This window comes from Opisthocomus hoazin, chromosome Z (assembly GCF_030867145.1).
Source record: "Opisthocomus hoazin isolate bOpiHoa1 chromosome Z, bOpiHoa1.hap1, whole genome shotgun sequence".
Classification (NCBI taxonomy): Eukaryota; Metazoa; Chordata; class Aves; order Opisthocomiformes; family Opisthocomidae; genus Opisthocomus; species Opisthocomus hoazin.
Genome location: NC_134454.1, coordinates 25046461 through 25069329, shown reverse-complemented (window position 1 = coordinate 25069329; position 22869 = coordinate 25046461). Strand labels below are relative to the sequence as shown.

Sequence of the window (22869 nt, the reverse complement as noted above, 5' to 3'; positions counted from 1 at the left end):
ACAGGTAAGATTTGAATTTGTACAACTGTGCTGGCTCAGATTGTGTTATTCTTGCTTGCTATTAGGTGAACAGAGGGGAGAAAGCCTCACCTGGCTGACAACTGTCTAAATACTGTATTCCTCCACATTTCTCCAAAACACCTTTGCTACCAATCTCATCCTCCATCCTCTACCAAGTCCATTCCCTCTTGATTCAAAACCATTGAAAACAAATGATTTCTCTATAAGCATTTACTTTCAAGTACAAAATTGAGAATGTTCTTTTGACTGCATTTTCCTAACCCACTCCAGGTGCAGACAATAATAGGCAAGAATATTAAAAATATTTCAATCTACATTTGACATTTGTAAGAAAAGGAAATTGAGTACACTGTGCTATGTCCTAAAAGATAGTTGAATCTATTTACAAATTAACAGAAAAGTGACTTAAGACATGGCCAGTTTTAAATTTCAGATTCTTTTCAAAACAAACCATATTTAAAGAAAGATGCAGCAATGGACTTGTTCTGGCCAATTATAATGCATTTTAGATATTCGTAGAGAAGAATATATACTTAAATATATACTTACGAATATATACTTAAGAGTTTTTTGTATCACTAGTAAGCTTTTTCTCTTTTTCTTTTCTAATCCTGTCTTGATAACTGTTTAGCTATTGCACTTTAACTTCTACTTCAAATCTCATCTTAAAAATCTGTTTCTTTCCATAGCATTCTTTGTAACATGGCTTTAGGTAGAATGAACCCCCTCTTACTGCATCAGCTGGGCACGTCCTTTATAGAACATACAGCAGATACTCACTGACATGAGGGACATTTAGTACAGCTTTATAGTTATCTACTCTCTCCTGTACATTAAGCTTTAAGTTTTCAGACTGGTGTGTTTTTTTTTTAAAGTATCAGCAAACACTCCACAGTTTTCATTGTACTGTTGCTAAATTTTCTACACAATTTCCATGTTTTGTGACCTATAACAAGGAAAAAATAATAGTTTTCTTCATAGCAGAGAATGAGTTGAAATATATATAATCAGCGTGGGATGACAGGCAGAATATTTCTGTCAAAATATATTGGTTTCTAAAATTATATTTATGTGAAATGGGTAATAATAATAATTTAAAGTCCTATTTACTTCAGCATTTAAGTCCTACCTCATTTACATTAATTTTTTCCCTGCTGTAAATTCTTCGATTTCAACAGAATTACCTCTGATTTACACAGGTGCTAGCTAGCAAAACTAGCATAATTCCTTTAAAACACCATATATTACAGTTATTTACACAGAGGAAAAAAAAAGGCACTGGCAGAGATTAGAGCTTCACACACACATAGCAAGAGATGCCTGGGATCTCAGAGAGTTTATTATCTGAATAGTCAGGGCAGACAAAGTCAGCAGAGTTGTACTGGACATGGCAGACGAAGACTGTTCAGGGCAGACTGAGAAATGCTGAGGTGAATCAACACTCCAAAGGTCACATAGCAGGTCAGTGACCAAGATGTGAAGAGCACCAAGATTTCCTGATGCTCAGTTCAGTGTCTGAGCTTATGCTGTTCTTCTGCAGAAACACACACAAAGCATAAAAACTATAAACCAGATGCCCTGTGTAAGACCACTGCACTGCTGGAACAAACGTGTTTGAAACCTAATTTAAGAGGTCAACTCTGGCATTCCTTATACTCTTAAAAAAGTTCCATAAATCTTATCAACTGTGTTTTCTTAAAATACTGTCACCTGTTGTTTTTTATGATTCCACCCTCCTAGAGCTCTTCCCACCTCTCTGTGGCTCTTTTGGCATGTCCTTCTGGGAATCACCCCAGCTCCCACCTTTATAAACGACTGTGAAGACTTCACAAGGCTCTGTATATGGGTGCTTTCTGTTCTCTCTGCTTCAGCTTGCTTTCTCATGTGATCAACATACACTGAACAGTTATTTCTACACAAACTCTTAAATAAATCATCACTAGAGACCTTTCTCCTCCTTTCCAAGTTTTGCTACTTTTCCTGTCATTTCACCAAAAAGTTTTCCATTCCCTTCAAGCCCAGAGCTTTGCTACGTACTTTGTACTCATGTGTCCATCCTCCAAGTCTTCCAGTTAGCCCTTTTTCCAGTCAACATCCTTTCTATCTTTTAGACCCCAAATTGGCCATTGTCTTTAAGCTAGGCCTCATTCTAACTATCTCCAGATTATGCACAGGGCAGAGAATCAGCTTTAAGCAGTGTCCAAAAGCCATTTAAAGGAATCACGGGTGGATCTGTACCCTTCCAGGGACAGCACTGCAGTCTCCAAGTAGCTCCCATCTGAGCCTGTTGAAGTCTCATTTTCTGAAAAACTTAGAAGATTTCGTTTTTCCTGAGGAGAAAAGGAAGTTCTTTGCAAGTTGGTGAAAATAGTTTCCTGTTCAGCTCTAGTTTGTTGGATCTATTCACACTGTATCTGCTATTAGAGAGCCATGGTCTACGAGAATGTTTCCCAAGCACCATAAGAAAAAAGAAAGTAGCACTAATATCAACAAAATCACCTGTGAGAGTCAGACATGCATCTAAACTTTGCACAACACATACACGCACAGCTATAAAAACCTGACAAACCTTGCAATTTGGTTACACAGGTTGAATCATTTAAATAAATTCCTCTAAACTCTTAATACAGAGGGAAATATAAAAAAAAAAAATTCAACATATTTTAAGCTACACCTGTTATCATCTTTACCTATCATAGTCAAAAAACAAAGTGCTATCATTCTAAGCCTAAAAATCAAAGAATAAGAAGAGTAAGGAAAAGCTTTTCAAAATCTTTCTATATTCTTCATTTTTAGTAATCAAGATTCTATCCGTTTAGATATCTACATTATATGCTGTTCCTGGCATACTGTATGCATCACTAACCACATGCCTTCTGTAAACTGTAAGAGTTCAGCCATTCACTTCATTCATTAAAATTCACAGGGCCTATTATTGTGTTTACAGTCTAATAGATATTCACTGTCACTATTCAGGCCTCTGATTCAATTTGCCTAAATCCCAGATGCAGAGTAATCCTGATGGAGATTAGCTTAATTTATCACCAATTTCTTCTCAGAACGAAGAAAGGTTGGTATTTCATAATAAAAGCTGTGTTTCTCCTTTTTTCCTAAAGCAGCACGCATAGCAAAGAAGACACAATAAATGTGTGATTTTTTATTAATGCTGAGATTCTTCCACTTATAAAAACTTTGCTTTGCATATAGGACATGTTCTCTTAAAGGTGTGTATTCTGCAGATAAGAATACTGATTCTCATCAGACTGGAACGCATCCCTATAACCAAATATTATACTCATTCTGACTGAACACAGACTGGCAGACTCATCATCTACTCCATGCAGTACAAAATAATCACTCTGGGTATACTTTTCTAGGTACAGTGTTGACAGTTTGGAGTGTAATAAATGAAATATACTTATCTTTTGGCTTTTAAATGTTCCCAGAAGGGATCATTTTCTAGCAACTTTAAGTCATATTAAAGGTGTCCACTTCCAAATCAAAACTGACAGTGCTGATTTACGTACGTGATACTATCTGCTGTCGTTTGCAAAATGTCCCAGTGACCTGCTGAAAAAACCTTTGTTTTTGGTCAAACAACACTTCCAAATTGGCACGGTTTGTATACAACTGTGTAAACTTTTTAAAATAAATAAATTTTCATCTGCACAGCAAACTATAGTCCTATTCCAATAAAAAATGAGTCCATTTTTGGCAGTCATAAAATTTTACTGTTACCTATTATGCTTAGCATTTTTAGATGAAGAAACAAATGATCATTCAAATGGCATCACACATCTGATCTGGGTACCCATACAAAAAGCATGCTCTGTACACCCGGGGCCTGGAAAAAGCTGGAGCAGTAGTACTGCCAAGGTAAATGAATCCACAGCGTTTGAGAATACATTCACCAACGGAAACATCCCATGAAGACTATTTCTTACTGTCTCACCACAAGTGGAGAATTCTAAGAGTCCCGTGCAAGGATTTACTTCTGTCCAAAGAACTGACTTTGTAGCTGGAGGCACAGGCAGTAGCAGTGCACTTGTGTTGTTCTCTTGTTGGAAGGGAGCTCATAAAACCCAACAGAATATTTCCCAAATATTTGAGGCTCTCAGCCACTAATATCTCTATTTTTTTGAGGTTTTTTTGTGACAAAAAGCAAATAGGATGTCATCTGCATATGGCCATTCTAGGAAGAACATGTTTCCTGGCAATGTTCTATCTTCCCCAACAGAACAGTTCAAGAGAAAAAGGCAATTATGGTAAATAACAAGAACTTGCCAAATAACAGGAATTTCTAATATGAAAATGGTGAGTCTTTAATTAGACTTATTCTTTGCAACAGGAAGAAGTTTCATGTGACATTTTCAATTAGCACTGCCACTAAATGGCAGTTCCAGCACCTCTAGCCTGCATCCATGTAAACTGACCCTGCTCTGACCCTGTGGCACACAAAAGCTGGTGCTCTTGGTTTTCAAAAGGTTAACTACATTTTCATGAGCTAGCTCACAATTGACCCATATAATGTTTATGGTGATATTTCATAAATGGAGGAAGAAGGAAGTTTCATAGGGGCAGAAACGAGCAGTGAAGGTCACTCAGAGGTGGAACTTTTTAATAGAAGTGTTAACTTACCTTAAACTGTATAATAAACTACAGCTGAAGATAGCAGTGAGAAAATATGTCATGGAAAAATTGATGCCAGGATTCAAGGTAAACTGCAGAAAGGTAAGAGAGACTGACATATATTTGGATATATCGTAAGCTGGCTGAATGACAAAATGACTGAATAGTAAATGACTGGCAGAACACCACCCGGCCAAGCAGAGGTGGAATAAGGCTTCTGACATGTGTGGCTGCACGTAGCTGTATGTCAAATAACAAGAGCAAGGGGGAAATGCACCTAGCTTCAGACCTGCTCTGAGTAGCAGAAATGAGGGCAGATGTCTTAAGAGAGTGAGCGTTAGATCCCCAAGAAGATCCACTAAGCTTGCCAAGTAAACTGCCGTGGGTCTTTATTTTGGCAGTCAATTCTATCAGATGGTTGTACTGGAGATCTATCAAGAACAATGCCAGAACAGACCAGATGTGCACTGTGCTTTAGCGGGTATCCTCTGTGGAGGCCACACAAGTCCCAAATCACAGAGGCATTATGGAAGTGAGAAACGCGCTCAGCTGACTTTGAAGCATTCAGCCACCACCACCTATTTATTACAGCCGAAGTTGAATATAGGTGCCTTATCAAAACTTCAGAACACCTTCCTCAAGGTCAGCAAAGTTCTGATACTTTCATGCTAAGGCAGATGCCACCACTGCACATTAACATAAAAATGAGATTTACTGATGTACAACTTCAATGGGCCAGTCAACCCTACTGAGTCTTGAGCTAACAAGGGTCCGTAACAGCAATATACAGTTAAAGTCAAACTGAGCTAAAAAAAAAAAACACAGTAATGGCAGAAAACAGAATTCCTGCAGAATTCAGCAGAATTTTGGACAGTTTCATAGCAAACTAGTATGCTGTACCCTGTCTTCGACAGACATCCTGTCAAGCAGTCTAATAGCAGTATTTTAACTTTATCCAGTGGTTGCTTTCTGCATATGTTGTCACAGGTACTACAAACACAGCAAAGCACATTTTGCTGTTGTTGCTGTGCTGCACAGAACTGCCAAAATCCACCTGAGGTTCCAATACTGCAATAAATGTTACAGAAAACACTGAACAATGGTACACTATAGAAATTGGACGCATGGTTCAAAGGGAATTTATGGGACTGATGGAAGCTGGATGAGATGAAAACATGTGCCTTTATAAAAGCCATCTAAAATAACTCTCAGAGACACCAGGTAACTCTTACAGGTAGTTTGTGTTCTTCTGTAATAAAAATGTTTTGTTGGGCCTAGCTTGCATTATATTTACAGCCTTACTTTCATTACTATTTATCAGTCTTCATAAATGCCATTGACAAATTTTATCTGGACTTCCTACCTAATACTGTGAAAATGTTTAATAATCAAGTTTAGCTCTGATCTTTACAGAACTCTAGAAACATGTAAACTTCATGAATTACCTCTTAGATCAGCCACCAACGCCATTTTTAATCCATTTAACTTATTATTGATATTGCATAGCCTACATATTTTATCTGAATGTCTCAGTATTAGGTCAGACATCTTAAAAAACAGTATATTAAAATGAATAGTAACCTTTATCAACTGACTTGCACTGGCTTGCAGAAAAGAAAACAGATTCATTCAACGCGACTTTTTTTCTATAGCCACTCTAAGAAGTATAACTATACTCTAATGCTTTAATACTTAAATAATTGAATTTCAGATCAGATTTTCATTATTTTAGCCAGAAACGAAGTCAGACTAACTGACCTAAAAATACCTATCCTGGCTGCATATTCTGAATATCAACTCAATATTATCATTCTTTTCGATTGCTCTGATGCTCATGGCAGTGTTATAGTATACATACACTTACTTTGAATACTTATTCAAAATGAGGATCAGCAAAAGTAAAATTCCTTAACCAGCCATATAAAGTTGTAAGCTACAAAAGCTCTCAATTTAAAAATACTACTTCCTTCTAGAAATTATTTAAAAACGTGCATTGGCTACTAATAGACTGGGGATGTTTCATCACCTTTATATAACATCAGCCTTACCTCCTTCCAGATACAGAACAGAAATATTTATACAAGACTTCTATCTCTACACAATGTCGTAGTTAACCTGGCAACTGGCAGCTAAGCACTAGACAGCCACTCGCTCACCCCTCCTCTTCTCTCCCAGCAGGATGGGGAGGAGAATGGACAACAGAGGAAACTCATGGGTTGATATAAGAACAGTTCAACAAGGCAACAAAGAAAATACTAATACTACTACTAATAATGATAATAAGGAACATGCAAAACAAACTACTCACAATTTTCTCACCACCCAATGACCAATTTGCAGCCAGTCTCCAAGCAGCAGTCATGGAACACGGAAAAATGAGAATTTTGCAAATTTCATTAAATTCCTGAAAAAGACTCAACTCCAGGAAAAGTTTTAACTCCTGGACAAGACAGAGCTTGAACTCATGGAAAAGAGAGAAGGAAAAAAATTATTCCTGCCCCCTAGCCAACCCCCATTCATAAACTGAGCATGACACCCACAGTATGGAATATTCCCATTGGCCAGCTTAGCTGCCTGTCTGTGGTCCCTCCCAGTCCCTGCACACGTGCTCACTAGCTGAATATGAGAGATTGGGAACAGTCCTTAATTACACAGCAACAACTGAAAACATCAGTGTTATCAGCATTCTCCTTGCACTAAATCCAAAACACAGCAGCTACTGTGAGGAAAATTAACTCTATCCCAGCCAAAACCAGGACACACAGTTACAAAGTTGTTTTATGTAATAATGGGTCATATCCACCCTGTGACGGGTATCTTACTACTACTATATTTTTAAATCGTGCCACTTTACTACTGTTCTTGGCCTTGCCACCCACAAATTTCATTTTGATATCTTTAGCCTCTTCTCCATCCTCCATACTCTCTTACTGCTCACATTTTTAGGTTATTATCTATAAACCATTTTCCAATTCCTTTAAATCACCTTTTTATTTCTAAATATTGTGTTGTCTTTCCTATCAAACTGAAATAGACATTTACAAGAAGCCACCCTCTAATTATGGAACTGTGGTTTTTTTGCTTAATTAATAAACTGTTACAGTGCACAATTTCTATTTCACAATTTCTATTTTCTATTAGACTATATCTTCCTCACAACAGCTCTGGAGACATGAGCTGCTCTGAATCAACCTATTTTAGGCGCTCTGTTCATTCCCACTGAACACACCTTAGGACATAACACCTGATCTCTATACCATACCCCAACAAAAATAAGTCCAGTAATGACTTACAACATACTGGATACAGTAACTTTTGTTCGTAGTTATTTCATGCACAATTTTTAGAAACTGTTACTAGATTTTACAGTCTAGCTATTTTAGTTAGTTGCATAAGTGTCCCAAACTGGGCTCCTCATAACAACGCAATGCTTTATTGTACATGACAAATATGTGCTTATCCAGTAACTCATCACATCCTCTGATTTGATCCAGCAGCGTACTACCAGACTCCTACCAGAAACATCTCCACCAGCTTTTGTAACTTAGTATATTGATCGAAACGGATTGAAGATCCTGTGCTTCTGAGTTATCAGTAACTCTAAAGGCAAGTAACAGTGTCTGCTAACAGCAGGAGGAGCCATACTCTCTTCTCTGAAGTTCCTCTGTTGTTGTATTATTAGCTATTAATTAGCAATGCTGAAATGATTTTTGTATGTTAAAAAAATAACTATATAATGTCATTAGAGACATGGAACAGCTGAAAAAAGTAATCGCATTCAATTGATTAATGAGAAGATTACACTTGCACTCAGAAAAACAAGTAAGGCTTCTGAAGTGATCAGAAGAGCAGATACAGATAAGAGGGTCATACAAATATGCCAAACAGGTTAAGCAAGAGCCAGTTTAAACTTGATGTCTACACAGAAAAACTTATCTGAGTTACTGAAACCTGAGTGAGAACCAAGGTCAGGGGAAAACTGACAGCCCCTTGGCAGGAGAGAGTAGAAATGAGACAGATCAGTCGTCAAAGGAAGAGCTGGTGCAGGAAGGAGCACTGCTGCTTCTGTTGTGTCACCTTGATCTTCCCACGTAGGTTATAGCATCAGATACGTAAGAGGTATCTTTAATGGGATTTACTTGATATACTACAAAAAATCCACTGAAACGCCAAGGACTTTCAACTATATTTTTTACAGTGGTATACTGTGAATAAAATCTGGTTTCAGAGAACTTTTTTTCCCATAAATATTTAGTACCTAACTAAACAAAGCAGTCTACTGAGGAACTCCCTGTTCATCAATATTTGACTTCTAGACAGCATCTTTATTTTAAAAAAATCTTCCTGCAGATCAGTAGTCAGCAAAAGAGTTACTTGAAATATGCATCCATATTCATTTATCCGGGACGGAAACTACATATTTAGTTTTATTAGCTAAATATTATTATTATTTATAGAGCAACTACATATTAACAATCTTTTCACATACAGTATTATCATGTAAATACTAATGAATATTCATGGTAAATAACAGAGAAGCAGGCATCTTATTCAACAACAAATAAAGTGTAATAGTTGCTAATAGGTGATTTTCCTCATTACAGCTACTTTTCAGAACACAAGGTCCTTTCCTTTCTCATTTTCTAATTTTTGTCAAACTTCTCATTATGGAAGTATGTAAAGTATTGATAATATGAACATTTATCTCCTATGTCTATAATTGCTACTGCAGTTTATTCAATTAAGTCATTCCAAAATTCATAGCCTGAATGAAGACTGAATTGCATCTCTCTGTCATCAAAGTATGGCATAGGAGTATTTAATTTAAAAAAATAGATAATGCATTAGCTTAATTCAGACTTTCTCATATTTAGACAAAAACAAGGATGCAGCTGTGGAAAGAACACTCATTTCTTCCTCTTAGTGGAAGCATTCTGTATTAAGAAAAGAAAGCACATTTTCCCCCATGAAAAATAACATTTTGTTGAAGAATAGGCAAGATACTTCTGAATCATGGGGCACAGTGATCAGTTTTATACCACTTTCTCAAGGGTTATGAAACATGGCAAACAGAAGATAGCCTTTATTTTAATCAGAAACTTAAAAAATAAAATAACTGATTTTTTAAATAACAGGCACACTTATTTTCATGAATGTCAATCTTCATTTTCACCTTAGATACTTTAGCTTATCAGTTCTTTGATTTTAGGATTTTGAAGTGCATTCAACACCATTCATTTTTTTTTCATAATGAGCTCAACGTGAATTTTTCAACTGAACTGACCATGGGATGCTTCTATAGTGACTTGTTATGTGATGGTGACAGAAAAAAGCTCAAATGTACAAGTACTACAGTTACTAATCTCAATCCACACTGGAAAGTTATTCATTAAGAGCTAATTATGAGTTCTTTTTACAGTGCATCAAAATACCACTGCTTTTTACTTCAGATGCTATCAGACTTGCTCAAACATATCTGAAAGCAGCTCCCCATAACAGAAATCCAAGAACAGTAGAGAAGTAGATCTGTTTCATGGGTTGGTAAGATAGACCCTTTTCTGAAAGTAGGTATATAGTAGATATATGCTAATTTCAAGATAGCTATATACTGAATAGGCATTATAATTCTTAGTTACGAAGTGGGTGTTTCAGAAAAAATAAATATTTATATTTCAAATATTGAGTTACAAAACTCAAATCAGTTAATTCTGCAGAACTTCACATCGAAGTAGTATGATGAAGCAATCTGTGTAACCCCACAGACACAGTATTCTTGCATGATGCACTGTAGCAGACTGTTAAGTACTTAACCGAAATGAGAAAAGAATATTCTACCCACTGTTTTTAAAACTGCTTTCAGTTTTGTAGTGTAGAGGCTTCCTTATTTAATATTTCTGCAATAAAAAGCAATGCATGTGGAAAATGATGCAATTCACACTAATCAACAGATACGAATTATTTTCTTAAATGTGCTGGGAAATTTTTCTCTGCAGAGTAATTTGGTATACAACTAAGCACTTTTTCTCGGGAATAAGTACGCTCATAGCCATATACAAAAAGACGACCAATAAAAATGATGGAAGTCTATGGAATAGTAGGAGAGAGACCTAGAGCCATTGACTCTTTCTCCCTGTTTAGACCAGCTCAAAGCTGACACCAGGCCAGTGAAGGAACTACAAATATTGTTCCAGAACAGGGCATGGACCAACGATAAGCTTCATTTAGTCTTTTACGTTTTGCTTTCACTCAAGAATACCTTTATTTAAGTAAACACTCAAAAGAAAATCAAACTCAAACCTTCACAAATGTCATGAACTCTTCTACTTTGTCACTGGTGAGCAGCAGCTTCTTCTGTACAGTTTCCAAAGCCTGCCCACTCTGTTTAGCCAAGCCATGTAGTTGTTGAGATGCAGTAGTCTCAAGTTCAGCCATGGCACATTCAGTCTCCATCATTTTGCTCTCTAAATGGTTAAGCTTGAGATCCTGAAACATATCCGCAGAGAAACAGCAGCGATATAATAAAAGCCGATAGGCAGGTATGGTAGGCCACAAAGGAATGCATGAACAAACCAACCTCCCACACAATGGTTACCATCACAGAATGCATAAAATGTAATTTCATGGGAAAAAGTAATTTTATTTTCAGTCATTATGTCCACATTTCCGCATCTGAATTTCAGTGATGTGACTGAATTAAATCAGAGAAACACACTACTATTATTCTGGGGTATTTTCCCATTCTGTATTTCAAAAGTCTAAGCTGATGACCTTGCAACTTTTCCTTTGAAAGCGAGGTACGAAAAGGTTCCACAGTGGAGCCATCACAACTGTAATATACCTTTTTCTCCAATTCATCTTTAGCCTTGTGATACATCTGCTCATATTGAGACTTCTCTTTTGTAGCTACATTAAGTCTTTGTTTCAGTGAGTCAACGGAAGCTTTTTTGTTCGAACAGTCTTCAGCCAGTGCCTTCACCTGAATATGAAAGGTCAAGAGCAATTGACTGTAAGATATAAAGCTTAAAAAAGAAAACAAAATCAAAACTAAGCTTACCTATATATACATACCTGTATTATGTAAACAATTTAAGTACCTTTTTCTGAAATTACAGTCTTTAACAAATCTCTACTGCTGATCCAGTACAGATCAGTTTGCACACAATCCTGTTACATAAAGTCTTGACTTGTATCAAGTGTAAAGAAAAGCTCTTCATTTGCAGAGCTGTTTGTTTATATATATTTCACTGTTACAGGGCATGCAAAAGGGAGCACACTACAACTTCCACTCATTTCTTCTATCAGAGGTAAAACCATTAATTAAAATTCAGCTGAGAAAATGGTAACTGTCTCCAAATTCACAGTCTGTAAATCCTTATAAAAATTATTATTATTTTGCCATACAACACAAACACTGATTTTGGGTAAAATGAAATAGACGAATGGTCCTAGAAGATCACCCAGCTCTCCTGACAATATTAATCACAAAGTTTTCCTGACAATGTCGAGTAACAGGGAATTTCTTTGATCTTCTGCTGAAGATAATGTAAAATTTATCAAGTTCATTTTCCACATGGAATAATCAAATTAATGTATGGAATTCGATTCTCTGGAATCTGAGAAATGCAGCACTTAAAATACTCAAAGAACAGCACTCAAGCACATTGCTGCATTTTAAATCTTTTGTCTGAAACCAAACCCAGATACTTCTCTTGTTTTGTACTTTAGCTCCCTTGCCTGCTTATGCTCTCACTCTCTGGTGTTGATTTCTTAATCACACCTTATCTTTGGCATAGAGGGTAAGAGAGTACTCTCTCTAGAGCCGAAAGTACTATACGACTGCAAGCAGAGACAGTGCCTGTGGTATTCAGCAAGCACTTACATTCTAGGAAAACAAATGCAAATTGGTACATTGTTTATTTCTATTTTGGGGTCTACCCAAAATACTCTACCTACACAGACAGAAGTACATTAAGCTAAGAACTGTGAATCATTCATAACATTGCAGTACTAACAACAGATTAACATACTAAAGCATTTAACTACTATAGCTAGGAGAGGTGCATGGACTTCATTAGCATATGTCACGTAAAATCATCACTGTTTCAGATCTACTGTATTTTATGAACTTACAGTACATCAAACTAAATCTCACTACTTACAGCACATCTTTGCAACTCAATGTTCTGCATACTTCAATAATTAATTACACCTTTTACAAATATACATTAAATTATCCTGAATCCATCCAAGTTACCACCGTATACTGATTTCATACAAATTATAGTGGAGGGAATTACACCCTTAAATTAACTGTACATTGTTTGCTTAAAGCAATATATTGTTTTAGTATGTATAGCATGTTGAAATAACTTCTGCAAATCCACCAGCTTCTGCTTTTCCTAAAACTATGAAAAGCAAGAAGGAAGTACCTTTCTCTCAAGACTTTCTAGTTTTTCATTAGAGGTTTTCTCATTTTCTTGATTTGCTTTTAGACGAGACCTTAAGTCTTCTATCAAATGTCTTTTCATATTAAGGTCCCTCTCCAATCGAGAAATCCTACAAAGGAAGAAGTTACACTGTTAGCAAATATGGTTAATATGCAACTATTTTAAATCACTAAAAAGTGTAAATGCAGTACACAAGCTATCATTCCTGTAGCTTTAGAACATTTTTTAAATAAATCTGATGCAATTCTTGCAATTTACCCTATTCTCAACCATTAAAACCAGTTTCAAGTCACTTATTAAAGACCTGTTTCTAAATACGTAATTTACTTGTGATTTGTCTTTTGTTGTCATTTATGCTCTAACGTGTCTGATCTGAAATCATAATTCGTTTTAAGCTATTATTTTAAAAAGGCAAAAAAACCTGTTGAAAACACAGAATTTAACTAATTCAATTTCTTTGATGTCTGAAGCAGGTATCATCCAAACACCTCTATCACTCTAGTATCTCCGATAAGATAGTACTTCTCAAAAACTGCAAAACCCAGAAACAACATCAGCATTTTTCAGGAACTTCTCAAAAAAAGAAACTCTCACGTACTACAAACTCTGTTCAAAGAGAAGATTATGCCTTACATAATGCCTCCACTCTTATGACACAAATTAATATTTAAATTAATATTTTAAATTATATTTTAATATTTTAAATATAAACATAAGCATGAGTATGTTCAGACTTCTGGATTATTTTTTTTAATTAAAGCAAAATGAATGACGTAATATGTTCAGCAATAAAACATTGTTGATTACACGTCAATATGATATTAAAAATCCCAGGAAAATACTGCATCTTAAAATTTTTTGCATCTATTTCACATTTATACTATTAATGTTATTTTGGTGACTACATCTTACAGTTGATGGAAAAACAGTGTCTATTTTATAAAGGGCACATGATAACAAGTAATCCTATTTAAAATTTCAGTCTTATAGTGGAAAAATTAACTTTGAAACAGAAAAGACACAATGGAAACAATTTAACAATTTTAAGAGTTCTCTGGTTTTTAAATGAAATAATTTCAGATAAATAAATTGCATTCCTTCTAGAAATAAAAAAATAGAATGGTTAGAGGAGTTAAACTCTCAGACAGGCAAGAAATTCACTGCTATACTAATAGATTATGTTTATATAATAATATAATTGAAGAACAGTACTACATCAGCTAATGGAGGTAGAATAAAAATCTCAGTTGTGCACTTCACAACAATACATGTGCATCTCAAAATGAGCAGTAAACCTTAATCAATTCAAACAGAAACAAATACAACTCTCCTTTTGAACTTTTTATGAATGTAAGACTGGATATTTAATCTTGTTTAAGCATCTGAACCTTGACATGTCTCCTAGCCCCTAGGCAAAGAATTACTGTATTTGAAAGACTGTGTTTAACAGTGCTGAGGAATTCATTTACACACACATCCAGGATGAAACAGTCTGCTCTAGGGTCTGGGTATTCTTACTGCAATACCGATAATGTACCCAGCTAAACACTCATCAGATTAAACAAAATGCAGTTTTAGCACATACTGCTCCAGTTTCTAAAAAAAAACCCCGTAACAGTCTGCAAGACTGCAGTGATAAGACGAATAAAACATCCTTCTAAAAATCTATTTAAGAATCGTTAAGGTTGTAACAATTACACAGCTGCCACTGGGTGGCACCAAACACAACGGATAGAAGAGTGAACATACTTCGCTTGCAGCTCCCGAATCCGTTCTGCTTTTTCCTGGACTTCGTTTTTCAGTGACTTAATGGTTGTCGATTGCTTAGTGATTTCATTATTCGAATTCTATATTGAAAAAATTTAAAATATACATAAAGCAGACAATATTATCGCAGTCAACAGTAAATTTGTTGGAAATAACGGGCTGTGTAAACTTCCACATATTTTATGAATGTTCTTAAACATTAATTGGTACAAAAGGAGCATTCTTACTTTCTAGCTACACATAAGCAAAAGTACATTCCTTGGAAATATGATCAAAATCAGTACTTTTCCATTCTTCTAATACTGCATGATTAATAGATGTTTCCCAGAACACCTCTAAGCCCAGTGTACCTATCAGGACCACATTTGGTCTTGCATAGCATGGTCAGCTGTAAAGGTAACAGAAAAGAAGAGAAATAAAATCAGATCTTCATTTGAACTACATCCTTGAATGGTATAGTTCTACAGCACAAGGGGCCTGCATCCACAGAGCAACAATTTCCAATAATCCCTTGCATCCTCTGCATTTAGAAACACAAGACAATATACAAGAGCAGTTGTTTCTGTGTCCCTTGAAACTCAAAGCATAAGACAAAGACATTTCCATCTGGCCATACTAACACAAATACTACATTTCAATAACAAAAAGGTACTATCCTAACTTTCAGGCACATATAATTCCAGCGAAGGAGAACTGTACAGTTGTTGGCCTTTCCTCATTGTAGATAGTAGGAAGAAAAAAAGCCTCAATTCCTCCATGGAAACACACAGATAATCTACCCAAGATTTAAATACGGAACAACTGAATCACTCTGCAAAAATAAAAATATCAAATCTAACTAAGTAGCCATCTTAGCACTCTTGAGCATATGCATTGAATGCCATTGCTGAAAATGGCAGCTCAAACAGACCACATATAGAGATTTCAGAAAAGGTGTGCCAAAAGATACACATGCGTTAAGTGCACACATAACATGTATGTGTGCATATATGCATTCAGGTTCAGCCACTGTACGAAAGCTTTTTACTCATTAAGTATAAACAATACATGAACAGATCAGACACGCTGTAAACAAAGATACTTCAGGAGAATTTCTCTGCTCAGTGCAGACTTGTAACGCCTATTAACATTAATAGGAGTATTGTACATAACTCTGTGCACCTCAGGGGGAGTATATATTCTTGCGTGCATAGTTAGATGTAAAATATTGTTCTTAATAACTTGTCTAGTCTATTTACTATTATTATGTGAGGTATAACCAGAAAATTGTTAAAATGATGTATGCTAGCAGAATACTCCTGAGTTTCCTGAGACCCGTTTGTTGAGCCTGAGCTTCATTAGCGTGAAGCACAGCACCCAGTTACATGGTTTACACACCAGATACGAACTTGAGTACCTAGACAGGCCTCTGCACATGCTCAGAGGCAAAGACATAAGCTTATGGTATTTTGCTTCTTAACTCACTACCCACACCTAACACATTTCCTCCTATTGGCAAAAATACAAGGAGTCATTACATACAACATAAAGAAACACTGCAAAGATAGCTCTGAGAAAAAAAATGAACAAAACCAGGTACTTTGAGATTTTGAGCTATAAGGAAAGCTTCTGCTGCTTTCACATTCAGGAGAATAACTTTGTATCTCCTTTTTAAGTACGCTAGATCATCTGCCACAATAGTTGACAACTTTTGCTAATTTCTTCTGCTAAAACGATCTGCAGGACTTAAATTTTTGAAAAATTTTTAGGTCAAAATAAGGCTAAGAATTTCAGTAACTTGATTTAAGTAGTTTTGAGGCCCTTATAGTCAAAAGTCTCATCCAATTCAGCAATCAGTGAATTTACTCTACTAATCTGGATTTGGGGTCACATACTATATTTATTCTAAGTGTAGTTTTGCATACACAGTTTATTTTTTACATAAAAAATATAATACATCTTTAAGAAGGAAATAAAAGTCATGTTAGTATTTTTGACATCAGATTTATACATATTTGCTAAATGTTTCCTCTGCTTGTAGAAACAAAAAAACCTTTGATTTTTCAGCACTATATTTTGCAGTTCACGTCTGGCAGACTTCTAGGCTTCTAGCATGAGTGTCAGTCTTAGAGTATTTTACAAAAGAAAAAAAAGCCCCATTTTTTATTTTTCTTACTTTCGTAGAGCAATTGACTACTAGGTTTCTGGATAATGAGGACACTCATCTAAAAGGAACAACCCTAATTAACAGAAATTACCACTCACCAGCAACAGAAGGAGATTAGTCAAGCCCAAATCTAAAATCAACACTCAAGAAGACATCATGTATGTTTTCAAGATCTCTTTCTCATAATTAAAGTAGATCAAATTATGTGCCTCCTCATGGCTACTCCCTGCTGCGGTCATCTCTTTATCAGTGACCTACCTTTACTAATCCCTGAATTTAGATGCCACCAACAGCTAAGAGTCTGAGCACTACCTGCATCTCGTGGGCCAGCACAGCTGAACCAGTACTCCGAGCCACAGCCAGCTAGATCACGCATGTAACATGGCCTTTTCTTCCAGCTGATCCTTTTGCAGCCAGCTTGCTAGTGTGTCGTTTCTTTTAGCAGCAAGATACTGTACCATTTTGACCTCTTCACTTTCCCCAAATATTAAACACAAAACGATGGAACAAACCAACTTTAAGACATCCTGTGGCACATATATTTCCTCCACTGAGAAGAGAGTAAGAATTAGTATGTTCGAGCCAGGTCACCTGCTGAAAAAGCTCTCAGATCAACACATTCCAGCATCTACATCATCCACATGTAACAGAATCACTGTAGGCTGAAAAATGAAATCATCAACAAGTTAGTCTTCTCCTACCAGCTAATCTACAAAAATACAAATACAAAAAGAATATCTTGCTGACAAGATGACTTGATGAACGATGACAAGAATAGTAGCGACATATAGGTAATGTAACACTGTTGCCTTACATGAGCTGCCCCATCAGTCCAAACTCTATGGTCCCCTTTCAGATAGCTATTGCTTACATCCTGAAAGGAAGCAAGGAATCAACACAATTCTCACTGAAGTAATTCCACAGCACTTTCCAACAAGACACAATCATTGTGTGAAAACCCAGCAAGCCTCCCTGTCTGACCTATCTGATCCGCAAAAATTCTTTTAATTGTAACTTTTAATTCTCCCGCTTATGACTACATTTCTACTTTTCATCAAAGGTTATCTAACACCTAAGTTGCTAATCATTGGCTAAGATTTATAAATGAGATGCATATGTGAGTATACGTATATCTGCTTGACCCAGTTACGAAATACTGTTCATACGAATTATCCTCAGAACTAGATAATCTGTTCTGTCACCTTCAGTTTGCACTGCAGCTGTTTCATCTCTAAATCAATGTTCTTTGAAGGAGCTGGTGTGGCTTCACTCTTGCCAGCAGTTTGAGACAGATGTTCTCTCAACTTCAATTTTCCTTGTAAATCTTCCTTCTCCTGTTGCCACTTGGCCAGGTTGGAGGTCAACACCTGTTTTAAAAACAGAAGAAACAATCACAATTGCATCCTAAAAATGTTTCTGCTTGATTATATAAGATGCTTCTCTGGTTCAGACTTTAAGAGGAATAAAACAGTATATATTATCTATAATTATATCGCATAGTTGTTGGTTGAATTCTCTAGCCATCGCAATGATCAAATCCAGCAGAAAAAAGAAGCAATTTTTTTACAGCCAAGCTAATTCAGTTTTGACTGTACACACTGCTATTTTTACTATGACAGGCAAAAATTATCATACAAAACTGTAACAGTAGATACTGCTGAATCTTGTTTAACTAAAGCCTCTCTAGGATTCAGCAATTATTTCTACACAAAGCATGAAGAAATAACAAGGTGTCTCAGGCACCAATGCGTATTAAAAGTGGTTAAATGTCAAATCTGTTTTAATGGTGACCACTGTAAGCTCACTTAAATTGCTGCGTTGACAACTGCTATAAAACATATACCCTTCTCTTGGCTTTTGTTTTGGTATTTGTAGGGCTTGTAGAGGTTAAAGCAAAGTGGACCAGCTGCACTAAATATCTTCTGGTTGGCTGGTCTTTACGCATGTTGTGTTATTTCTTGCCTTACACATATATGCACCATAGCCAGAGAACCACATATTCCATAACCTTGACTCTAGGGCTGAGGTACTTAAGTGGTAAAAGCCAAGCTGGAGCAGGACAGGATAACAGATGTTAGTTGTTTATTCCACCGGGTAGGTCTTACCACCCTATACTGCAGCCAAAATGCTTCTCATTTAGCAACATAAATGCTAAGTCCAATTAGCAGACGAAGCTTGTTAGGGATTTAGGTCAAAAAAATAACATGCAAACAAACTCTCAGTCTTGTTGCACTTGATTGACAACTGACAAGGCTTATTCAATCTTTGCAACTATATTTCACAGTACTCCTTATAGAAGTAATCTTTTAAATCAAATATTTGTTTTAATTTAAATAATATTCAATGCTGTTCTGTAAAAAAAGGGAACTGAAATAATCTTCATGCTAGTGGTTAACTTTCACGAACCTGTGGTCAGCTGAAAGCCACCAATGGCCTAACAACTCTCTGTTCCTTAAGCAAGTAACTACAGTACTATTTTATTATTCCAAAGAAGATTGTAATAAGGTAGTTTAACATAAGGAACAATTATACAAAATGGTGTTGAAATGTCTCAAAGGGCAAAAAAAACCTTCCGTTGTGAAAAATCCCAATAAGAAACTGGAGAAGACACCACAGCTTGAAATTACTAAATCTGTGCCTGATTACATGCTGGTACGCAAAAAAACACAGCTGAGAAGGTTAAAGATAGTGTTCTCTTTCCAAGCATTTTATTATTTAACTCAAAAATAGATTTTATACTGTTTGATGTTATTAGAAAAATATTTTCATATACATATATTTATATATACAGACACTTCCGTAACAATCATCTGAAGATCACATATACATACAAACAAAAGAAAAACTACTCATGGTGGTGTTTATCCCCATTATGAATGACATGAGCATGCCTGTACATTTTGCATTAGCTTAAAAAAAATCATGGATACAAGAAAATGCATCCTGTATTTAAAGTTAAAACTGTAACAGTATTTCACACGAGTGAATTTATTAAAGCCAATGGGCAGTTTACATATTTATCTGGCAAGTACTGTTCTTAGTAAAACAGTTAATCTTTCCATTCTCTTCGGCATCTGCTGTCATTATTGAACAAGGGATAAATAGTGTTAATGTATTTTCTAATTGGCTATTCCTTAATCTGATATATTATTCTCACAATTAATACAGTCTGAGTAAAAGACAAAACAAAGGAAGGCTACTTTAACAAGCAAAAATAGCAGTAGTACAGAAAGATATAGAAAGCTATAAGGATTAGGTTAATTTATCCAGTATGGCCAATATTTCTACATGCAGAATTTCATGATACAGTGTCTCTATAATAAATTATTCATAAAAAGAAAAGCAAAAAAAATCATAGCTAGATCAATATTTCTGATTAAAATTAGAAATGCTCCCATATCTGCGCAAGATAGCTCGTGAGTCTCAGAAGTTTCTTAGGCTACTGCTGCCGCCAAAATACATCCAGTCTAAAATGCCGTGATTTCAGAGGCCACATTCCCACAATGACAGCAAATATTTTGAAAAAGGGCTTTCATGAGACAGGTGCCAAAGAAGACAGTTTTACATAGGTTATAGAATTTACCTAAGTGAGGAGGTAGAAAAACATCTAAAAGATGAATGTACATAAATCCAGAACCAGCATCAGAAGTACGGGGGTGAAGTGAAAGTAGTACATAACGTACATGATGTACAAGACTAACACCCCCCAACTTGTAAAGGCAGACGAAGGCAGACATGCAATTGCAATCAGAGATACGAAGAAAGTTGTCTCTTAACAGCTCTGGAGACAATGTAAATGGTGATACTGGGTTGGTAATTCTACTGCAATGTTCTTCTTTTTGCAATATATTGAAATTCTGTCTAAATCTATTTAGGATGTGAAAAACAGTCCCCCTACCCTGCCAAGATATTTGTGCCTAGAAGATATTCCTTGCATTTACTTACTTAAGAAGTAAGTTCATTGCCCTGCTGTCCCTCACCAGTTTTAGGTCAAGTCTTTTGTTCCTTTTTCTTTTTTAGACAGAGGGGGGTTTTTGTGTGTGTGCTTCCAAGCACACAAATCCTGAGTGACAGAGTAAAAAGGATTTACTCCAGGGGAAGAGGTCACCAGGATGAAAGGTAGAATCTTAAAACACCAGCTAGACCAGATGTTGGTAAAGGCAGGCTATCGCTGTTCCTCCACGACGTAGCGGCCTTTCTCTGCTGCACCTCCTCCAGAGTGTTTTGGCTTAACAGATGTTTATAGATTCAATATTTTAACAGCCATCTATCTTAATCTCCTTGCTCCTGGTATACCCATGACACTCTGTTGTGCTGTACACAAAGGGATAAGTGATGAAATCTCAGTTTCTATGTAGTCAGCGTAAAACTTCCAGTGACTCAGCAAGGCTTTTTACCATAAGCCCTTTGCTCAGAAAGACAGCTACGTGGAAGGCCCAACGGATTAACGTAGTAAGCTCCTGGAATGGCCTATTGCTCCTCCGCATCACAACAACCCGGTGAGGAGCTTCTAGCTCAGTTTAGAGCAGTCTCACCCTCCTACTGCAGCTGGCTTTTACGAAAATGACATTTCTCTTGGGGGTGACTTCTATTGCACTGGCACTACTGTACATGACCCCACACAGTTGTATTTGCAGAGTATAATATATAGAATTTATTTATAGGCAAAATTATAAAATCAGATATAAATCAGGTCATTCTTGAAACTCTTTCTCAACAATGACATAACCGTATTTTACCACTTATTTTTTTAATCCAACTATAACCAATCTAAATATCCTCATGTGTAAAAATTTTATTTGTTATGAAGCTTCCCATTCTACAATCCTGGCAAACATTACAATGTGCATAGAAATGTCTGCAAGAAACCTGAAGTCAACATATTCCTTCTTCTTGTCTCTATGAAACCTTGCTACAGTAGGTAATAAAATACATTTGCTATATGCACAGCTCCTGTACCAAGCTCTATTTTAAAATCTAACACTGTTCGTCTGAAGGTTTTAAACAGAATGCTATTTTCTTACAGCTTTAGCTTGACCATGAAAAATATACAAGATAAGTAGGACTTGTTGCACACATAAACCATGAAAGAACTTTTAAAAACATATTTGGAGGCACAGAGTTAGGTATTTATGATTTTACACACTCTATCAAATGTTATTATAACATAATGATAAGCCTATTTACAATATCCAAAGCAAAACTGATTGAGTCAATCTCACTGATCTTGACCATATTTCACTCTCTTGAATCAAAACTACGTCTGCCTGATGGGTTACAGAAAAAAAAGCTAAAATTAATAAAGATGGTGTGTAGGTACCTGAAAATATGAATATATATATATACCAGACTAAAACGCCAACTGTGCTGCATACTTAATGTGATCATATAGACAAAAGGCAAATAACTCCAAATCCTCAGTGAAAGTTCTTTTCATGCAAGTGCTGTTAAGTGGTTGATTACTTAGTATTCCAGACATGAAACAAAATATGAAACAGAAGTCTTTGGTGACTTCATATCCTATCCCCAAGTTGAAACAAAGACCCCCAAAAGCAAGAAAAAGTTCTAAAATGTAGAAGTTCTTTGTCATTTATTCTTCCGAAATTTTAGGAAATTCTGTTGTATCACTCAGCTGTAATTTTTTTTCCGCCAAATGCAGCTATCAGCAGCTGACCCTGTTTCACAAAATGTCAAGTAAATGAAGGTAATATAGAGGACTTTTTGCCAGTGCTTTAGCTAGTTGTTAGACTTCAGTAGCCTTTAGAGACCATTAAGTACCCTTTGGCTAATTGGCCAATGGTAGATTAATCCTCTTTTTATTCTAGCAGCACTATTTTAATACCCTTTGCACTCTGTCAA

At 36.0% G+C, this 22869-nt stretch overlaps 1 protein-coding gene across 5 annotated transcripts in view; it reads right to left on the bottom strand.

Annotated features, from left to right (window-relative positions):
- The window catches only part of CNTLN (centlein), a 217891-nt gene that overhangs the window by 17740 nt on the left and 177282 nt on the right, over window positions 1-22869 (bottom strand). For 4 of the 5 annotated variants that reach the window (XM_075410639.1, XM_075410640.1, XM_075410643.1 and 1 more), the window contains 5 exons: window positions 18213-18377; window positions 14847-14944; window positions 13080-13206; window positions 11489-11626; window positions 10948-11133 (listed from right to left, as the gene is read on the bottom strand). In XM_075410639.1, coding sequence (XP_075266754.1) covers window positions 10948-11133; window positions 11489-11626; window positions 13080-13206; window positions 14847-14944; window positions 18213-18377 — 714 coding nt within the window. Of the gene's footprint in view, window positions 1-6958; window positions 6996-10947; window positions 11134-11488; window positions 11627-13079; window positions 13207-14846; window positions 14945-18212; window positions 18378-22869 lie in introns of all 5 variants that reach the window. The other variant, XM_075410642.1, reaches the window with a different exon arrangement.